This window comes from Lichenostomus cassidix, unplaced genomic scaffold, assembly GCF_008360975.1.
Source record: "Lichenostomus cassidix isolate B80296 unplaced genomic scaffold, HeHo_3.0 HiC_scaffold_581, whole genome shotgun sequence".
In the NCBI taxonomy this organism is placed as follows: Eukaryota; Metazoa; Chordata; class Aves; order Passeriformes; family Meliphagidae; genus Lichenostomus; species Lichenostomus cassidix.
The window spans coordinates 23,317-45,460 of record NW_028147637.1 but is presented as its reverse complement, the minus strand read 5'-3'; the positions used below and the strand labels follow the sequence as shown (position 1 = coordinate 45,460).

The window sequence follows — 22,144 nt, the reverse complement described above, 5'->3', positions numbered from 1 at the left end:
GTGGAGCACAGAAGATTGGGTTGTCTTCCTTTCCATATTTGCAAAATGCTGAATTGCTCTCTGCCATTGTGTTTGTAATTATATATCTCCAAAGGTTGAAAAGTGCTTTTGCAGATAAGCTCTGACTGGCGCAGAGCTGATAAATGGCATCACAAGGATGTTATCTTTTTCCACGCTGCTTGAAAACAACCTTTGTGCTGCACCTGAGACATTCTGTTTAAATGTCCTTGAAACGTTGTGCTTTTGGGAGGAGTTAGGAAAAAGGCAGCTCTTTCTGATCATGAATAAATAGGAATATTTCTTCATATTTGTGAAATATGGAATAAATATTTCTATGAAAGGAATACGAATATTTCTTAATGTTCATGAAATATGAAATTATTTATGTAATATAAATAATATTTATATTAATATTATAATAGAAGTAATATTTATATAAATAGAAATAATATTTATTTATATAATTTCATGAAATACGAAATTATTTATTATTTATGGGATTAATTTTCTCACCCCCATCACTGGTCTCTGAAACAGTCTGGCACAAACAGCTTCTGCCACACATAGTGTTTCCTCAGCAGTTCCTCCCATTAGAGACAAGAAATTAAGTATATTCCATGGGTAGGTTTATGTGCTTCTATTATTCTTTATCTTCCAGCAAAAATAGCTGGATGAAAATTTCTGTAAAGTTCTGTAAAACTCTGAAATGAAATTTCTGAGCTTTCCTAGAGTTGTTTCCTAGAGCTCTAGTTTCCCTAGAGCTTTCCTAGGGTTTGAAAACTTTGAGTAAAAATACAGAATTTGCAACTGGGAGAGATCAAAAGTGAATTGTTCTTTCTTGGAAGAAAAGGCAGTGTGAATCTGAGCTTATCGAGTGAAAAAGAAATTATCTGGTGGTTGTATTTGGAATGAGTTGAGCAACAGCTGGAGCTGAATATTTTTTTAAAATGATAAATACATCTGTTTCTATAAGGCACAGAGGGGAAGTATGGGTTTAGTCCCAAACCAAACCACAGGTTAGATATCCTAAAAGTTAAATTATCATCAAAGAAGATCATGGAGTTTTAAGGAACTGCAGATAAAATAAATTAGGCCATGCTTTGTAAATAAAACCTTTCAACTCTTCAATTTCTAGCTTTTCTCATTTTAATCCCCTGCATGACCTTTAATGTTTTTACATCATCAATTAAATGTATAATGTGAATTCAGATTAATGATTTTTTTGGAATTCCACCTGAGGCTCTCCCAAGCAGAAGGATTCTCCATCAGACAACTCGAAACCTTTCCTAACCTCCTGTGACTTTTCTTTCTTCCCTGTTTGCTCTGAGATTCCACCCTCTTCCTTTGCAGGAGCACCACCCCTAGAATTGGAGATATTCTGCAGAAATTGGCTCCTTTCCTCAAGATGTACGGAGAGTACGTGAAGAATTTTGATAATGCCATGGAGTTGGTGAAAACGTGGACTGAGAGATCTCCCCAGTTCAAATTCATCATTCAGGACATTCAGGTAATGGGGGAAAATAAAGTAGATCTTTGAATCATTCAAATTCATCATTCAGGACATTCAGGTAATGAGAGAAATAAAGTAGATCCTTCAGTAATTCAAATTCATCATTCAGGACATTCAGGGAATGGGGAGAACAGTGTAGATCCTTGAGTGATATATAAAAATACAGAGGTTTTTGGGGTGAAAAAAGGATTAGAGAGAAAATTAAATAGCAAATCCCTTAGAATGAAGGTGGTTGTTTTTTTTTCTTTCTCCTTCCTGCGATGTGAACGATCCACCCACAAAAATCTGGATTTTTCTCCAGCAAGATAGAGGAGCAAATTATAAAGGCTGAAAGAACTGAACACTTTAAAAAAAAAAAAAATCAAACAGAACCTAACAAACAAAAAACCTCCCAGCATTTTGTTTTAAATACCAGAATTAAATACCATTTTAGCACGAAGTGACAGAGCTGTGCAACTCCAGATCCCTGCACTGCATCCATAATATTGTGTTTGCTGCCAGGAGTGCTGAGAACAGAAAATTCCGAGCCCAGGGATGCCAGAGCTTCCCAAAGGCTCATCCCACACCCTCTGGTGCTCCCTGGGGGTGTCTCTGGGAATGGGAATAAAGTATTTTTATTGAAGTTTTACTGCTCAGCAGGGTCGGGTGGTTGTGAGCCAGGGAAGAAAACAATGTGTGTTTAAATGTGATTTTTTTTTCCCTGCATTTAAGATTATGGAGATGAATATATATATTAAAACAGGAGGGAGGGGCAGTGCTGAGGCAGTTGGCATTGGAAATGAAACTCAGAAAGCATTCCCTCCTCAGATATATAAAATATACTGTAAATATATACTATTTACTGTAAAAAATATGCTGTAAAAATATACTATAAATATACTGCAGCCCATTTAAGTGATTGTTTCTAATATGAGGTCATGAATTGCGCTTAATTCAGAAGTATTTATCTTTTCTGTGCTTTTCAAACCTAATTTAAAATACACTGGAGTTGAAGTGATTTTTTTGGCAAGACTTTCATTTATTAATTTGATACTTACTGCCAGATACTTAGAAAAGTTTTTACTGTGTTTTTTGGGGAATACTTTCTAATTATTTGGTTTGGTAAAATAGTTCTATTTTCTTTCAGCAAAGAATATTTTCTGAAAAATATTTTCTTTCTTTCTATCATGCACGTCTCAAAATATATTACATTCCATCAACCATAACCTTTATTTTACGACATCATAACGACATTTTTGCCAGCTTCATGGAAATGTGTTTCCCATTTTCCAGAAGGAGAAGGTGTGTGGGAATCTGACCTTGCAGCACCACATGCTGGAGCCGGTGCAGCGCATCCCACGCTACGAGATGCTGCTGAAGGATTACCTGAGGAAACTGCCCCAGGATTCCCTGGACTGGAAAGATGCTGAAAGTAAATATCTGCAGGCCGTTCAAGGAGTTTGGGATGAGATATGAGTGGGAGGATGCTGGAAATTGAAGAGAAATAAATCTTGAATTTATTTAAGATTAAATTGAAGAGATTTTCGGGAAAGATCGAGTGAGGGATTACTCATGGGGAAAAAAAATGTTAGAATTTCTACAGTGGAATGATAGGATTCTTGGGAAAAAAATCGGTTGGTATTTAAGTTAATGTAAAAATCCATAAAACCTTTAGTAATCTCCTGGAGAATACTCGATTTTAATAAGTTTTAATAAACAGAAGTTTTGCTTTAGTTTTGGAATATTGCACAGGCTTTGATTTGTTTGCTTTGCAGGTGATATGGGCTTGTGGTGGCTTTTCCTTTCTTTTTTTTTTTGTGTTTTGTTGGCATTTTAGTTTGCTTTAAGCACATATAGAATGTGTGACTGTTATTTGTAAAAAAGTGAGGTTAGACTCGTATTTTTAAGCTTCTGCAGGGAACAGAGCACAGAGCACTTTTAAATTTCCTCCTCTCTGTATTTACACAAAAACAGCTCAAGATATTTGTGTGGATTGTTCAAAATCACAAGGTGATTCTTTTAAATAATTATTTTTTAGCACCATTACAGTAATGCTTGTAAAATGAGCTGCTTCAACTGAAAAAAATAGTTTGACTTTCTGAACTACTTTGAGAAAAGAAGGGAGAGAACTGTGACTGTTCTTGTCCCAGAAAAATGTGATTTTGAATGCTGAAGTGCCACAGTAATCTGCAATAATTCTCTTGTGATCTTTCCAGATTATAATTACTATTTGGTAGCTGATTTTTTTATGCTTTTCACTTTACCTTGTTTACTTTTTATTGCTAACTGAAAAAACTTATTGTACTATGTAATTTACATAAAAATGACATTTTCGTACAATTACTTCCCTTTTTTTCTTCCCTATGTAATATATATAATTATGTAAAAATGCAATTTTTTGGGTTAACTTCTTTTCTTTTTCTTCCATCTAGAATCCCTGGAAATTATATCCACTGCAGCAAGTCACTCGAATAGTGCAATAAGAAAGATGGTAAATTATCCTTTTCTTCTGATCACTTTTCAATATATTTCAGTATTTGATGAAGCTAGGAGAGTGAATTGCAAATTTTCCCTAAAATGGCCAGAATTGGTTTCTTGAGTCAAAGTGGTTGTTCCTACTTAATGTGTTCATACAGCTCCTGGAAATGATAAATAAATCTCTTTCTGCACCCAATTCTCTCAAGTGGAAAATGGGACAGACTGAGTTCCTCTCCTGCTCAAATCACAAATAAATCACTGAACTCTTAAAATCTTTCATCTGTTTCTGGCAGTGCAGGATAATGTTTGTAAAGAGCAGTTACTGTTCTTCTGCCAGGCTGGGCTGGGATGATGGAAATGCAATCAAAATGTGAGAAGTTTTGGGCAAGAAATAATGGAGATTCTTATATAAAACTGCTTTATAAAAATTGCCAAGGATGTTACATTTCCAAAAGTATTTCTTTCTTTATCAACTTAATCACTGGCCATAAATACATTTTTCAAAGCTAAGAGTCCCCAGATTTATGCAAATTCCCATAATTTAATTTAAACTGCATAACCATCAGTGCTTTCAATTAATAACTCCCATCACTCTATTTTCACTGTAAAGGAGACTCTAAAGATTCTTAAAGTCTTTCACCTGTTTCTGTCAGTGCAAGATAATGTTTGTAAAGAGCATTTACTGTTCCTCTGCCAGGCTGGGCTGGGATGATGGAAATGCAATCAAAATGTGAGAAGTTTTGGGCAAGAAATAATGCAGACTGTATATATAACTGCATTAGAAAAATCATCAAGAATGTAACATTTCCAAAAATATTTATTTCTTAATCAACTCAGTTAATCACTGGGCATAAATATGTTTTTCAAAGCTAAGACTCCCCAGATTTATGCAAATTCCCATAATTTAATTTAAACTGCATAACCATCAGTGCTTTCAATTAATAAGTCTTATCACTCTATTTTCACTGTAAAGGAGAATCTAAAGATCTTTAAAATGTTTCATCTGTTTGTGTCAGTGCAAGATAATGTTTGTAAAGAGCAGTTACTGCTCCTCTGCCAGGCTGGGCTGGGATGATGGAAATGTAATCAAAATATGAGAAGTTTTGGGCAAGAAATAATGCAGACTGTGTATATAACTGCATTAGAAAAACTAACAATAACAAAATAAATAAGTAAATAAATAAAGATAACACTTGTAAAAGTATTTCTTTCTTTATCAAATAAGTTAATCACTGACCATAAATACATTTTTCAAAGCTAAGAGTCCCCAGATTTATGCAAATCCCCATAATTTAATTCAAACTGCATAACCATCGGCGCTTTCAATCAATAACTCTCATCACCCTATTTTCCCTGTGAAGGAGAATCTCAAGAAGCTGTTGGAGATCTACGAGATGCTGGGGGAGGAAGAGGACATCGTGAACCCTTCCAACGAGCTGATCAAGGAAGGACAAATCCTCAAACTGGCTGCTCGCAACACCTCTGCTCAGGAGCGATACCTCTTCCTGGTAGGTTCTGCTCAGGAGGAGAACTTCGAAATTCTCGTTAAAATGAAATATCAAATCTTGGGATTTTTGTGCTGATGAGTTTTGTGTTGAGGTCCCAGTGAGGTGAAAATCTCACACGTTGCCTGTGCTGTGGTACAGATTAGGAAATACTCTAGTCAGGATTTCTGGGAAATAGGGTTTAACTGAAGTGAGTTTTTCATCTTAATAATTGATTTTTGAGCAAAATGAGAGGGGAAAAAATGGGAGAAAATTAAGCACTTTATAGCTGGTTTAATAAATGGGATTCTAGGCTGAGCCTTTAGACATTTAAATATTAGTTAAAGTTCTAATCTTTTATGAAGGAATATATCTCTGTCCTGCTCACATATTATTTTTTCCCCTGTGATATGGAAGGTTTCAGGGAATAAAAACTTCAAGAAATGTTCTTCTGTCTTGGAGAAAAGAAAAATTATATTTTCAATTGCTATTAATTACAACTTGTACAAAACCAGATTATTTTGGTAGAGGATAGAAATATATACACTGAAGGGAAAAGTCTTTATTCTGCAGTTTACAGCAGGTTTTTGCAGATTTGAGGGCTAAAAATGTGAGTTTTGTTAGAAAAGCTTTATATTGGTGTAGAATATTTGGTCTGAGTATAGCTTGATAACAAATGCACATACAGAACAGTTATTTTTGTATTCACTGCAGCTGCCCTTTAATCTTATTTCTGGAGAAATAAGAAAGAGAAGTTATCTTGCATCACACACCTTTTGTCTTCTCATTTCCCAACTTCTCAGGGCAGAACTCAATCCCTCCCCCACCAAGCCTAGCTCTGTGATTTGGTACATCTCTCAGCGAACAAAATGTGGTTTTATCTGCGTTTTTCTTAGTACAACACCACGTGTTTATTTTTCCCCCCAGTTTAACAATATGTTGCTCTACTGCGTCCCCAAATTCAGCCTGGTAGGATCCAAGTTCTCCGTGAGGACCAGAGTTGGCATCGATGGCATGAAGATCATAGAGACTCACAACGAGGAATATCCCCACACTTTCCAGGTGTCTGGAAAGGAGAGGACACTGGAGTTGCAGGCCAGGTGAGCAGTTTATTTAGCCACTTTCTTAAAATTAAATATCTGCAGAGTGGATTGATAGATTTGTGGAAAGATGCAGTGGGTTTCATTGTAATATTGGTGTTTTGAAAAGAGCCTAGGCTGCTAAAAAAATAAAAATTGTGAGTCCAAAAGTCATTCTGAGTAGAAGATGCATAGCCTAACCTTGCAGAAATGCCCAAGATTTTGTCTTCTTCTCTGCTTGATTTCTTTTTCTAAGTTGGACAGTTAGTAACAATGACTATTGTTTAAATTCTTGAGAATGACTGCAGAATTACTTGGCTTTTCAAGAAGTTGTTGATAGGGAGATAATGTTTCCTGAAATAGCTTCACACTAATGTGTCAAATGTTTCTTTTTAGTTCTGAACAGGATAAAGAAGAATGGATAAAGGTAAATCCATCTACATTCTTTATTTGCTAAACACTTTTCCACTGAAGAGATCAGAAAAGTAATATTCCTGTTTTCTCTCTGATCAATAACTGGTCAGAATGCAGAGTCTATTTTAAATTTATCCTGTCTGAGGGATTTCTCTGCTGTTTCCTCAGGCACTTCAGAGTACTATTGAAGCTTTTCAGCAGAGGAATGAAACTTTCAGAAATGCTATTGCTAAAGAATATGAAGATATGCCTGTTGAAGTCTCTGTAAGTTGCTGCTATTCCTTTATAATTCCTTCTTAATACCCATTGTGCTCTTCAAGAAGTGGAAAAAGTTTGAAGAACTGATTGAAGAGCCCATTGTGTTCTTCAATAAGTGGAAAAAGTTTGGCAGAAAGTTTTTTTTCAAGCTCACCATTTTTATAGCAGAATCATTACAAAGTAGTCATCTTGTTGGTAATTGTTTTTCTTCATAATGCCAAATCTTACAAACAAGCCTCTTTCTTTTTTTGGAAAATGTAACAGAGCACCCTTTCAGTGATGCATCATGATTTTTCACTGGGTTCTTTGTCATTCCTTTTATCCATTTCAAAATGCATCTCGAGCTATGTTTAGTCATTTCCTTTCCAGAGGAAGAGAATAATTATTTTCCCTATTTCAAGCACTGGGCGACTTTTTATTAGTTCTTTTTTCTTTTTAAATTGTTTTTTTTAATTCTTTTATCCTCCTGCTGCCCTTCAGAACGCTGAGCTTGGGAAGAGAGCGCCGAGGTGGATCAGGGACAACGAGGTCACCATGTGCATGAAGTGCAAGGAGCCCTTCAATGCCCTGACGAGGAGGAGACACCACTGCAGGGCGTGTGGCCATGTGAGTGCACAGCCTGGGCTGCCTCTGGCAGCCTGGAAATGAAATTTGGGATCGTTTTGTTATTGGAGATAATAGAAAAGTGGATGTTTATTGGAGCTCCAGGGGAAGTTAGGGAAGAATATCCACAAATCTCAACCCCCACAGGGGTGAAGAGAGTTTGATAGGTTTAAGGAAATTAGCATCATTGAGAAAAAGCATTAATTAGGAGGACAAGAGGTGATGCAATTCCCCCCAGGTCAAGCCCTTTTTCTGGAGCTTTTTACCCTTGGTATAATGTTATACTTGTTGATGAAAATGTATCTTGAAGACCTTTGTTCCCAGGAAGAACCAAGACAGGAGAGGAGCCTTTGCCCTCAGGGCTTGGAGCTCTGCAATGGCTTTGGTCTTTCTAGCTGGGGAAAGGGTAGGGAAAAGTGCTGGCAAGGTTACAAATATAGAAAAGAAAAAAGGTAAAAATCATCCAGCATCACCTGTAGCTGCTCAGCAGGGTGGGAATGTTTCTCCAACACCTGCCTGGCTTCTCGTGGCTCCTTGTTGTCATGGAATGACAGAAAGGCTTGGGTTGAAGGGATCTGAAACATCATCCAGTCCCAAAGATGGCCTGATGGCCATGGGCAGGGTCACCTTGCACTGGGTAAGGTTTCTCAGAGTGACATCCAGCCTGGCCTTGGACACTCCCAGGGCTCCAGGGACATCCACAGCTTCTCTGTTCTAGCACTGTGGAGTTTGCTGTTCTGCTTCTAGCTGAAAGAAGCACCTCAAAATCAGAGTGATATTGGCTTATTCATTCTGTGAATTTAGGAATGGATTTTAAAACCACCAGAGACTCTCTGCCTGCCTTGGTTGGCACGGTCAGCTTGGAAGGAATTAGCAGCAGTGTACATTGTGTAAAATGTCCCAAGGCCATGCACACAGTATATTGCTATTTTGAGTGACCCCACTGATGTGAGGAGTTTCAAGAGGATGTTAAGCTGGCATAATCCAGCATTATTTTGTGTATTTGAATGTGTAACTGTGTGAACACGTGCAGAGATGGGGGCAGGAGGGAATGTGAGGATGGGGAGAGAGAACTGCTGCTGCTTTTCCTGTAGGATGGAACATCTCCAGCTTGAAAACAACCATCAGACAGTGGTAGTATGACTTTTCAGAGAGTTTTCAGAGGTTAACAAGGGAAGAGCAAACCTACTCTGCTTTTTCTCTTGCCACCCAGCAGCTCTGCCTGTCTCCAGCAGATGGTAGCACGAGCTCAGGTTTAATATCTGTGGTACAGCGTCCTTGAGATTTCTTTCTCCTGTTTTTACCTGTTCCAAAGGTTTGCTACATTCACAACGCTGATTTTGTGCTTTGCAGGGCACTAGAGATTTTTTTCAGAAGCTGTGAATTACTGGTTGTGCAGTTGTCATATGAAGGGTGTTTATTATATTTTAATACATTTGTATAAATAATTAAATTTTACACATTTTTTTTACCTCTTTTTGTTTCTCAGGTGGTTTGCTGGAAATGTTCTGACTACAAAGCACACCTGGAATACGATGGCAATAAACTGAACAAAGTCTGCAAGGACTGCTATCATGTCATAATTGGCTGTACAGACAGCGAAGAAAAGAAGAGGAAGGGCATCTTGGAGGTATGGAATTCAAGAATTACACATATATATATATATATATATATATATGTATATATATATATGTATATAGATATATATGCAATCATTTTGGCTCATCACTAGGTGAAAAATGGTTGTGTTCTTGCAGGGTTTATTTCCTCTTTGAGAAATAAAATGTATGTGGATCATTTTCATCCCATTCCATAGATTTTGGTTTCCAGCATTCACCTTTGAGAAACTGCTTTGTTTCTTGCAACTTTAAAAAAAAAATTTAAGGGAATTATGAACCTTAGAGCTTGTTTGCTTCTTTCAGCTACATCAGCTCCTGTGACAAAATATTACCTTTCCTTACAAATATTCAGTTTTCTTCTTCTGCACTCAAGCTTTCATAGAAAACCCCACTGTTAACCACACTGATTCTGGAAAACCAGACTGAAAGAACTGGGGATGGAAAAGAAGAGAAATGGGGAGAATTTTGCTCTTCAGAGTCTGAGGAGTAAAACACTCTTTTGATCAAGGTGCAAAATGCACCTTTAAACTGCCAAGTTGCTCTCAGCTTTTGGCATCTGAAAAGTCAAGATTTTCAATGGAAATTTTAACACAAAAGCATTTCATGTTTTCTGATCATCTCAGGTTTACTATTTAATTTGAATAGCGTGTTAGTCTGTCTACAGATTTTAAGCAATTAATCTAATCTTTTCTCTAGGATGAGAGAAATTAGTGCTTGTGTGCTTATGTTATTTTTAGAAATGTGTTTGAATTTGATTCTGTCGTAATATTTTGACTGCCAAAATAGCTAAGTTGTCATGTGGGACAGTTAGTGACACTTCAGTGCCTAACACAATGTTATTTTGGAAATCAGATGTTGATGGAGATGCTCAGATACAGAGAAAGGCTGGCTGTGGTGGCAAAATAAAAATTGGAGTGATGTAGAGGTCTATAATCCAAAATTACTGATGGAAAAAGGAAGAGACTGAGCATGCTAAGGGAATATGTGTTGTGGTTGTGTGTGTTTGACAGATATAGATATAGACATAGATATAGAGGATATAGATATATAGATAGATAGATAGATATATAGATATATAGATACAGATATAGATGATGTAGATATAGAGGATATAGTTATAGATTATCTAGAGGATATAAATACAGATATATAGATACATATAGATATAGATGATATAGATATAGAGGATATAGATATAGATAGATATAGATATAGATATAGATATAGATATTCTCTCCATAAATCCAGCCCTTCATGATCCTTCTTGACTATTTCCTGAAGCTCTTTTGCAGACACAAGATTTGATACAAATGGTGATAAATCCCTTTCTTTCCTGTTCTTTCCTTTATTACCCTTTATTGAAGGAAAGTTTATCTTCCTTTTCCTGCTCTACACTCTCTCCTAGATCGAATCTGCAGAAGTCTCTGGCAATAGTGTCATCTGCAGCTTCCTGCAGTACATGGAGAAGTCCAAGCCCTGGCAGAAGGCATGGTGTGTCATCCCCAAGCAGGAAGCCTTGGTGCTCTACATGTATGGTGCTCCACAGGTATGCATGGGAAACGGGAAAGATTTGGCATTAATTAGCAATTAATGCAATAATTAGCAATTATTGCCACTGGTGTTGGAGAAAGAGAGGTCAAATAGCTTGGGGATGGTGGGAAGATCCACCAAGCTGTGCAGTGAATGAGAGGTAATGGGCAGATTAGCTCTTAATAAAGAATTTATTCCTGTTTTTAATAAAGAATTTATTCTTTTCAGGATGTTAAAGCTCTGGCTACAATTCCCCTTCTGGGCTACACCGTGGATGACACCCCCAAAAGTGCTGACCTCCCCCACAGCTTCAAACTGACCCAGTCCAAATCCGTGCACAGCTTTGCTGCAGACAACGAGGAACTGAAGCAGAAGTGGCTGAAAGTTATCCACTTAGCTGTCAAAGGTGAGACACCAGAATGTCAGAATGAGCTGCAAGTGAGTTTAGAGGAGCAGCCTGAATCTGCTAAGAGATCTGAATGCTGAAGCTCGAGAGCACGTGGAGTTTTTAGGAGATTTCTGTTGAAATGGTGGTTGGCCTTTGTGTTGACCTTTCTTTGTTCAATCAAGGAAAAAAACACAAAAGAAAAGAAAAAAAAAGAAACTTCTTACTACCATACACATCTTGGCACTTTATGTTTGGGAAAAAAATTCTGGTCTTTTTAGGGATCTTTTTCTTATATTTATGTTCTGTCAATAAAAGTGATGTACAGGTCCATTTCAGAGACTTTTTAAACAAAAAATGTGAATGCTATTAAAAATACTTACTAACTTTACTGTACTACTTGTTTGTTGTAATGCAATTTATTATTTTTTTTTTAAATCCAGTTGCTCTTCAGTTAGCATTTGCTACTTTCACTAAAAATGCAAATATTTGAAACTTCCTACTTACATGTTAGGACTTGCAACAGGATAAAAGAAATACCTCCACATTGCCAAAATAGATCTGTATTTAAATATGCAGGGACAGTTTGGTTTAATGTATGTAGTTTATATATTGATTTCCACAGTTCTGTACATATGTTGTATTCACTTGTATCTTTTTAATTGAAGTAATGCAAATTGCTTTCACAGGTATATTGGCTTTTAAGGCTTCGGTTTATCAAGGAAACAATCTTAATGTAATTTTCAATCTAGAAAGAAATGCCTAAAAGATGAGAAAACTATATATAATATATGTACAGTATTAAAAATGTACAATACTTGATTATCGCTTTGATTTCATGATACTGGGTCCTTCTTAGTGAATAATTTATTTTAAAACAAAAAAAGCATGTTTTCTATTTGAAATTAAACACGGTCCTAAATTGAAAAATACTGTTCAGTGATTTGTTTCAATAGCTGACACTCGATGATCTTGATATCTTTATGCATCAAAAAATCAGCAGTAATTTAAGTGGCATGCAATGGACAAATGAGTTCCAGTTGTGGTTTTTTTTCAGTGTCCAATCACTGTTAGCTTTTCAGAGTGCAGCAGTTTGTTTCTCAAATGCAATGTGTGGTTTGAGAAAAGCAACAGGTCCTAGTAAACTTCTGGGAATGTGTATTTTTGCTGTTATGGTTATCGGAGCAAAAGAACACTTTGAACTTCAGTTTTTTTTAATTTTTGCAGAAGATCAGGTGTTGTAATATTTATTTATGGCAACAATCTTTGAGGGTTATTGTTTTAAAGTGGAGCCTGCTTTATAAAAATTTCGTATGAAATCTGAGCTTGCAAATCTGAAATTTTATTAACTAATATTATTTGTTTTCTGCTTGTGAGTAAAAGGACTCTCTTGCTTTACAATATTAAGTTTCTTATGAACTTCCATTCCTATTAGGGTTTTTTATGCATAGAGGCAAATGACCTCCCTAAAATTTTTACTGTAATATCCTTGAATGAAACACGACAACCTCAGAGGTAGGGATTGACCATCAGCTAAATTCATTACTGTCTTTCCTTTTTTAAACCCTAAAAGGAAGGAAAATACATAACTTTTACAATCAACTTGTCATGAGAACATTCAGGAGTCTTTCTTCTCAATCTGTCTGCAATCTGTGTTTGAAATCCTGTCAAGCTGAAGAGCTCAGGTTCAGTTTTGTTAGCAACAAGAGGTTGAAATTGTTGGTTTTTTATAATGAGTTTGCCAAAAAAAACTATTCACTGAACTCCTACTCCTGCTTTACTCTTTCTGTGATGCTATAGGGAAAAAAAACCCAACTCATTTTGCATTCAGCAAGGGATTATCATGTTTGTAGTGTCAAGATCCATGAGCAGGCAGTGTCCATCCTTCCTTCACAAGAATATCATGTAACTCGGTGGGATTTTGCCCTCAGATCCCAGATGTACCACAGCCTTTAGACTGCACAGCCTTACAGTGCTAACAACCATCAGGACATGGTCTGACTTAGTGGGATTTTGCTCTCAGATCCCAGATGTACCACAGCCTTTAGACTGCACAGCCTTACAGTGCTAACAACCATCAGGACAGGTCTGGAGCAGCACTTTCACTAACTTGGTGCAGGTCAGCTCTGAATTCTCCTCCTTGGGTGCTCCCTGTGTCCAGATTTTTCTGGATTTAACTCTGGTATTATTTACAAGCTCTTCTGGAATTCTCCTCAGAGATTTTAAGCCACTTCTACTGGCAGCTGTGTTTAACCTTTAGCACTGACTGATATTCCTTGGCAGGGCATGGGGAATTCAGGTAAGAAATAAAACTCTTTGGTGGTTATCTTTCCTTCCTGGCCATCTCCCAAAATTGGGTATTTTCTACCAGAGCCTCAAGTGCCACTGTGGGATTTGGAGAGTTGTCTGACCACATCCCAGTGTAGAAAAAACCAGTTTCCCATGGTCAAGCTGTTGAGTGTAAAGGAAGAAGTTGCTTTGAAGGAGTTCTCAGAGGGGTTGAGCTATACTGGAAATAAGATGATGCTGTGAGTGTGGTCATGGAATGAATTAGGGTGGAAAAAGCTCTGAGATCACTGAGTCCAGCCCTGCCAAGGCCACCCCAAGCCATGTCCCTAAGTGCCACATCTGCATGGCTTTTCAGTACCTCCAGGCATGGGGACTCACCTGGCCCCCCAGGCAGCTTGGTCCAGTGCTTGACCTCCTTTTGGAGATGAAATATTTTCTAAAATCCAATCTAAACCTCCCCTGGCACAACTCAAGGCCATTTCCTCTTGTCCTATTACTTGTTTTTTTGGAGAAGGGACCAACCAGCTCCTTGCCCTCATCTCCTTTCAGGGAGTTGTAGAGAGCAATAAAATCCCTCTGAGCCTCCTCTTCTCCAGGCTGAGCTCCCTCAGCTGCTCCTCAAACTTCCTGCAAACTTCATCCTAAACCAGCTAGGAAGTTACTCCAGTTCAGTGATTAAAAACAGCAATTTCTGCTCTGCCTTATTGTTACGGTGGCATTGAGTGGTTGAAGCTCCTGAAATGGTTGAAGCATCTCCCAGATGAAATCCTGCATTTAGGCATAAAAAATTTTGAAATTAAATTACCGCTGGAGCTATTTATTTGGGTGTTAGCCTGGTGTTTGCTCTTGGCTATTAAATTTTATATAGCACAGGATATTTTATTTACCCTAGTGAAACCCATTTCATGTTCTCACCATCAATTGCTTGGTCGGAATTATTCTCTTCTGAGACAGAATGCCTCAGCACTCAAATATATAGCTCTGTGTGTATTTTGTAGGAAAAGTATGTATTACCTGATACTAAAGGGCATCAGAAAATGGAGAAATTGCTTCTAAATTTAACCACCCTGTTGTCTTCATTCTGCACAGACCAGCCCTCCTACAGCATCCAAAACTTTAAATTGTAAATTACGCCTGCAGAGGCACAAATTCAAAGTCAGAGCTGCTGTGGCTTAGGAATGATGTGAAATTAAACCATTTAATTTGAAGTGAATTTAAACCATCATTCTAACAAGGTAGATAGAAGCCATTCCCATTTGAGCTAAATTCTAAAATTCTTCAGGGCAAAGAAAAAAGGCATTAAATTTGTGAGGATAAAGCTCTGTATGTAAGGAATAAACTGTCACTAACAATTCATTCATAATGCATGACTGCATGTGAATGGCTCTGCTGAATTATTTAAGTTTTGCTACTCTTGGGTTCAAGAAATGCTCCTTTCTCACTTTAAAAGTGATCAGTGTTCTGTGCGATTTAAAGCAGATCTAAAGTTATTTTCGTGCTTTTAGCTGTGTTCAACCAGAACAAGACTTAATTTTATCATTGCTATTTTTGGATCATAGTAATATATTTTTTTGAAATGACTTATTTTTTCCCCCTGCCGTGGGAAAATAGTGTATCATGATATCTGCATCATTCCTCCAGACCCTGTAAAAATACTTTTTTGGTATCAGGTACTCCTGCTTGGTTGAAGAGCTGCTATAAAATCTGTACCATGTAATATTTTCAAATCCCTTTACGCTGAGTAGTTTTGTTTATTCCAAAATATATTTAACATATATGTTTAAAGTTTATATAACTTATAACTTATATAAATATATAACTTATAACTTATATGAACATATAACTTATATGTTTAAAGTAGATCTTGAGAATACAAATAATTCTCTTCTATTTGGAGTAGAATATTAAACCACTTTAATTGCATGTATATATAGTAGCACCTTTTTTATGCAAAACCATCTCAAAGTGCTTTATAAATCTCCTCAAAGATTCTAATGCCCTTTCACAGAAAAGAGGATTTTTATTCTTCATGTTTTTAAGTTAGGGATGAAGGAAAGGCACTGATCAAATATAGGGTAAACACACTACCATCTCAGCAAAATTTAGGTGAGATTACAGAATTATGCTCTAGAGATTTCCAAGTGGAGTCAGAGGGAACAAAAATACATATATTAAAAAAAAAAAAAACCAAAAAACAAGTGGGAAAGATGTGTAAACACTTGACAGGTTCATCACCACATAGCTAGTATAAAAAAACCCATCAGCTTTTCATTTCAAGAAAAGATTAAAGAAAATTAGCAGAGGGTAGTTATTTCTTCTACTGAAGGGAAAACCTTCAGGAAAGAAATAACCATTCAATGCAGAAATAATCCTAAGCAATAACAAAAGGTCTTTCTCCCTACAGCTGGTGTAAACCAGCACTGCTGGAGCCACGAGACCTTCAGTGGTTTCAATTCACCCAGAATCTGCCTTACAGTAGAGAAGGACACTTGTGAGAGATGAAACTTCCACCAGTTTGGAGCTGCTGAAAGTCACAGAAATTCAGATGGGTTTGATGTAGCTGGAAATATAAATCCAAAAGGAAATGGTTGGAGAGGAAGAATTTTATGGCAGAACTGATTATCCTCAAGACTAATCTGTTGGTGAAATGGGCATCATTCTTAGTCTGTGGTGTCCTTTTATTTGAAATCTGCAATGAAATAGATGAGGTTCGTGTTTTTTGCTCTAGTCTGTGGTGTGAGGAGTTTCTCTAGCTGGTTCTGACCCACGGGACTGTAAAATGTTTCTCAGACAGGAGTTTTAATCTGCTAGTCAGATTGTTTCCTATTTCCTTGAACAGAACACAACATTAACTTAATGGTGACACATGTGTGTGATTATACACGTGTGTGTGTATATGTATATATGTGTATTTATATATTTGAGGCTATTCTGCAGAGGACTTGTTTTCAAGCAGTATTTTACAATCAAACAATACACTGTGCTGCAATCGAAACAGAATGTATGATGACTGTGTTGAGGATGCTCTCCAGAAAAATAAAAAAAATAAAAAAATGGAGGTAGATCTGCTAATGTGATATGTTTACTATTTCAGCCTAAAAAAATAAAACAAAGAAGCCCCACAGACATGCTAATTCCAGGGAGGCATTTCAATCAGCTTCCTTTGAAAGCCTGTGATTAAATTTTTTCCCAGAATCAACCATGGCATTTGGTTTCACCCCTTCCTCTTCCTAGCACAAGTGAATGTAAAACGTGTTGTTGTTTTTTGGTTTTTTTCTCAAAACCCTCAAGCAGATTTCTGTGAATAAAACATGTTTTCAGCAGCTGCATAACACCAACCTACTTCTGTTTATAGCTCATCCTCGTGGATTCATGAAGTATTTATGGTGGAAACATTCAGAAAAGAGGGAACTACAGCAAAGCATTTTTTGCATCTATTTGCCCTAGTATTTTTCAGCCAAATCTGTTGCACGTAGAGAACAGTTTGCAATAGAAATTTTATTTTTTCTACCAGCGTGTTTTCTATTCTGCAGCCCTGAAAGCAGGTGAATACATTGATTTTAGTGGGAGCTGTATCAGCTGTAGTGTTTGACATCAGAATTACAGGCTGTACATGTTAATTTCTGATTTTAACGGCAAAAAAAAAATTCTTAAAAAAATAATATTCGGAAGAGGTGTAAATTTGTTGTGGTTTTGCAATAAAGTGAATAATATTAAAAAGGTGAAATACAAATGCCATTGTAAGTTGTGCAAATGGAAGTCGTCATTTTTACAGTTAAGAAATATATGAATGTAAAGAAGCTGAAGATATTGTACATATTTTCTGTAATATATGTATATTTGATCCTGAGGTGGGTGGTGAATTGTAAAAATTAAGCACTTTAATTCATGTTGAGGACTTAAAAAGAAAAGAAATTTGTATCCTGTACAATAAAAGCATCATTAAATAAGTATTGCTGGCTGAGTTTTTTTTTGTCTACCTACTGTTCATTTTGCTGATTAAATCTTTAAGTTGTATTTGTGGCAGTGAGGACCTTTTTTGGGGCACTGAAATCTAATTTTCTGAAATGCTGGTTGCTCACAAATCCTGCAGAGTTGGTGAGAGATGAATTCTGAGTTGATAAAGGATGTATTTAATGCTGTGACACCTTAGGGGGGAAAGGGAAAAGCTGTTTGGTCCATATTTGTGCAATGGGAATGTGACCAGGATTTTATATTAGTATTTTATCCACTTCTGTATTGCCATCCCTGTAGAAAAGGGTAGAAATAAAGGAACATGTTTAATGTAGCTCCACATTTTCTTAGTATTACTCAGTAATTAGTGATCAGCATGATCTCATGCACAGAATTAGTGCTGCTGCAAAGCAAAAAAACTGATCAGATAATTAGCTGGAAGTGTCCTTTAACAGCCCAAAATTGCATCTAATTGCCATCATGTGCACACATTAAACCTGCTTTGATTTTATCAGAAAACCACTGGGGCAGTGAAAATAATTCACTGAAGCAACTGTTGAAGTGCTGTGTTTGTTATTTCAGTGTGATGTTATTTCAGTTTGTCATTTCAGTTTGTCATTTCAGTGTCACCACCCCAGCTGCAGCAAGGAGGGAGAGCTGCTGCACAGGAGTCCAGAAGGATACAGAGATAACTTTCATCTCCATGCTAAGTTTTTATCTCTATTTCCCTGTCAGAAATGCTGATCTCTTAAAAAAAACCAGAGTTCTTGGGTTTTGTCACTGATTTATGAGGTTCCACTGCTGTGTTTGCTTTGTGGCTCTTGACCTCTGGGCTCTCCCCTCCCTTCATCTGAAACCTGTTTTTAGTTTTGCAAGAATTTTTCACCAGAAGTTGTGTGAAAACCCCAAACACAATTTTATTTATTATTTATATTTATTATTTATATTATATTGTATTATACTTATTATATTATTATATTATATTATACTATTATATTATCATTATATAATTATATATTACATATAATTATATATTATATAATATATAATATAATAATAAAATTATATATATTATATATTATTATATATTATATAATTACATATTATTATATAATATATTATTATATTATATTATTATAATATTATATTATATTATATTGTACTATTTATATTTATTATTTTCATGAATAACTTTCCAGTGGACAGAATAAGAGGATATAAGGAACTCTCAGTTGCTTAGTTCATATTGGTTTTGTTCTGTCAGAGACTGGCTGTCAGCACAGGTAATGTAATTCCTACTCAGGAATTCCTATCAGGATTTCCTCACAGCCAGCTGAAGCACCTAGGAGAGCTCGCTTTGCCAGCTCAGCAGAACTCCTGGACTATGGATTTCAAACCTCTGACCTCTAAAAAAGAAAGAAAAAAAAAAAAAAAAAGCAAGGCTTAGAATCTCTCAGCCTCCCAGCCTGGGAAATCTGTGCAGTACAGCCAAAGAGTCATTCTGTCAAGGGATTTCAGGATTTTATTTATCTCCTAATGGTGCTCACTGTGGAGATGTCTGGTGTTAGCAACTTGTATCTGTGGTGAGGTTGCTCTGGAGAATACAGAAACACCATTCCATTTGATTTCACAGAAAACCTGATGTCTGCCAGACCCATACAACTGCTGTATTGCCCAGTTCCAAAGGGTGACATTAGTCAGGAAGAATTTACAGAAGAATTTAGCTAATGGTGTTTTTGCAGTGTAGAGCAGTATGACAGTATGAGGCACAAATTCTACATTACACACTTGATGTGTTCCAGAAATAATTCTCTGGACAAAGAGAATGGCAGGAAATATGCTTTGCTGAGGTGCCAGTTTGGGGTTTCCTTGTCTGGCATTAATGAATTAAATGGCAAATGATTTGTCCATTACTGTCAGCATGCCAAGAAAAAAGACTCAGCTGTCTAAGAAAAATGGAAGTAAGTGATGATGGAAAACTAAAAAGAAATTTGTATCGTGGAGAAGAAAGTCTGGAAATGTTCTCCTGATTTCAAACATAAAACCAAGGAGGCTTATGTGGAAATTAGAAGATGACAAATAGAAAACTCATACCAACTTGATTTTCTGCATGATAGATAATTAGATAATGAAATTTACGGTCAGAGGTTGTCATTGGGGCCAAGAATTTAGTGTGATGGGACAAAACCCCTGTTATATGGTAAATAAAGCAATCTCGTTTGCAGTAACAGAAAAGAAAGATTGAACTGTCTACTTCAGATCTTGCAGCAATCTCAAAATTATTTCATATACAATTTTGGAATGAGGAGATCTTATTACTGCATTTTTATATTTTCCCCAGAGGGAAAAAGGTCTTACAAGGTTCTGCAGTAGATTGATATCAGATCCCATTTGGTGTGGCAGCTCCTATGCCTTCCTGTAAATTAATTAAATAACCAGTCTGACTACTCCTGCCTTTATCAGATCTTTGACTTTCTTGCTGAGTACAATGTAAGTCAGCCAGGGAAATGTAGAGTTAAAGCTACAGAGAACCGTTGCTTGTTAAAATATTTATTGCTTTGGCACAGTCCTCAGCTGGGATGAGGTAATTTGGATTTTTGAAGCTGGTGCAGGCCATGACACTTCAGAGCAGAGGTATTTCCAGCTCTCACTTTTTAGCCAGAAATGTAAAATGTGTTAAACTTAGCATTCTGACATTTTTTAGCTTTGCATCTTCTTTAGTACTTTCTTCTTGCATTTCTTCATTAATTCTCCAGCTCCACTGGTGCATCCAGCCCTGGGTAGGCATTTCAACACCTCTGCTGGGCAGGCTGGGTTGCCTCAACTTGGCTCAGCAACTGATATTTCCTCTGTGAGCTCCTTGAAATATTGATAAAATTGATAAAATTCTTAGAATAGCCATACAGGGACAGCCTAACACCCAGTGCTTGTGCTCTCTGCCCTCCCAGCTTCTGTCAGCTCACAAACAGCCCCAGCTAGCCTTGATCCCTTCATAGATATTTTTATGCAATGCATTTCTCCTTCTTAAACTAATCCATCAATTTAAATTTTACTGTCTTACAGCACTCTTTGGCAAGGAGCTCAAAAGGTCACCAAGGCACCAGTGAGGAGCTGCTGTCTGTTTTGTTCTGAGCTGGCTCTGCCTTTCATTAGATGGTCCCAAAATGTCCCTGTTGGAAGGGAGAGTAAAGAAACCTGATTTTCTTTCACCCACTCCAGCTTGCTAATGATTACACAGACCTCTCTGGTCCTTGCTAGCCCACATCATTTCTTTTGTAGAGTGAACTTTTCTCAGTTGGTCTCGATGTAGAAGCTGTTCCACACCTTTCATCATCCTTGCTGTCCCTCCCTGACCCTCCTCCAGCTTGCCATTCTTTCTGAGATGTCCCACTTCTGGTCTAAATTAAGACACAAAGCAGGTTTTGCTCTCTCCTTTGCACAGTGGTGTCCATGAGGTCATGTGGCAAAATAAAAGTGGTGAGAGAAAAGCAATTGGCATAGAGAAATAAGCTGGTGTTATCTATCTTTATGGTTTTATCACAAAATGTTATCCCTCTGACAAGCAGCGTGAAACTGCTTGGGTGAAAATGAGAAAATTTATTGAAAAGATGTGCAAATAAGAACATATATCCTTGTTCTTTCCTTTGACATTTCAGTGTTTCAAGACATGAAGACTGGAAAAGACTCATTTGTATAGAACAAGAATAAGGATTCTAATGCCATCCAAAACTTGAATGCTTTGGATTCAAGCAAAAAAACTTTCAGAAGCCTTTTTTACTCTGCTGCTTACAAGAAAGAACAAAGTCTGAATTAACTCAGTGCCAGCATATTCATAATTTATCTTTCAGAAAATGCACTCAGAGGGAAGACATGTGGAGATGAGATGGTTTATTTGTTGTGATCTCGCATCACAAGCCATCCTCTGGTTTGATTCTATCTCTTTTGATAACACAGCTGAGTATTAAATCTCACATGGTTTCCCACTTCCTAAAACACCTCAACCTAACCTACTATTACACAGCTGAGCTGCAGGATTTCAGATGATTATCCAAGAGCCTCACAGCAAAACAAAAAATACCCACAGGGAAACAAACAGAATAAATATAGCTGTTCTGGGTGTGTCCATTGCAATTCTCAGTATGTGAACAGAAACGGGAGAATACTCTTTTCACTGTGAAGTTTGTCGGGGCGGATCTCTAGTGCTGTTTTCCCCCAGAAGAGAGGAACATTAGGAAGAATTTGTTCACAAAAAGAGTTGTTGGGCATTGGAATGGGCTGGTGGAGTCACTGTCCTTTAAGGAAAGACTGGACGTGATGCCATGCTCTGGTTAGCAGGGCACAGTTCAGTTCAGTCACAGGCTGAACCCGCTGATCTCAGGGGTCTTTTCCATCCTAACCCTGTGATTCCGTGCAATCAAACCCGGCAATGGCTTTATTTTCACACACTTTACACACCCAACCCCTGCGCGTCCCCGATCGCCCCCAGCAGGGCGCGGCTCGGCGGGAACTACAACTCCCATGGTGCCCCGCGGCGGCGGCGCTGCGCGGTGGGCGCGGGGGCT

The 22,144-nt window shown here is 37.2% G+C and overlaps 1 protein-coding gene across 1 annotated transcript; it reads left to right on the top strand.

Moving 5' to 3' along the window:
* Nucleotides 1-1,193: 1,193 nt before the first annotated feature.
* LOC146420999 (FYVE, RhoGEF and PH domain-containing protein 4-like) lies at nucleotides 1,194-12,031 on the top strand. The gene is made up of 11 exons (XM_085047808.1): nucleotides 1,194-1,507; nucleotides 2,783-2,921; nucleotides 3,922-3,980; nucleotides 5,329-5,475; nucleotides 6,379-6,551; nucleotides 6,927-6,957; nucleotides 7,113-7,208; nucleotides 7,683-7,808; nucleotides 9,295-9,435; nucleotides 10,830-10,970; nucleotides 11,183-12,031. The coding sequence occupies exons 1-11, from the start codon at nucleotides 1,406-1,408 to the stop codon at nucleotides 11,438-11,440; spliced, it is 1,413 nt and encodes a 470-aa protein (XP_084903934.1). The 5' UTR covers nucleotides 1,194-1,405; the 3' UTR covers nucleotides 11,441-12,031.
* Nucleotides 12,032-22,144: the final 10,113 nt, after the last annotated feature.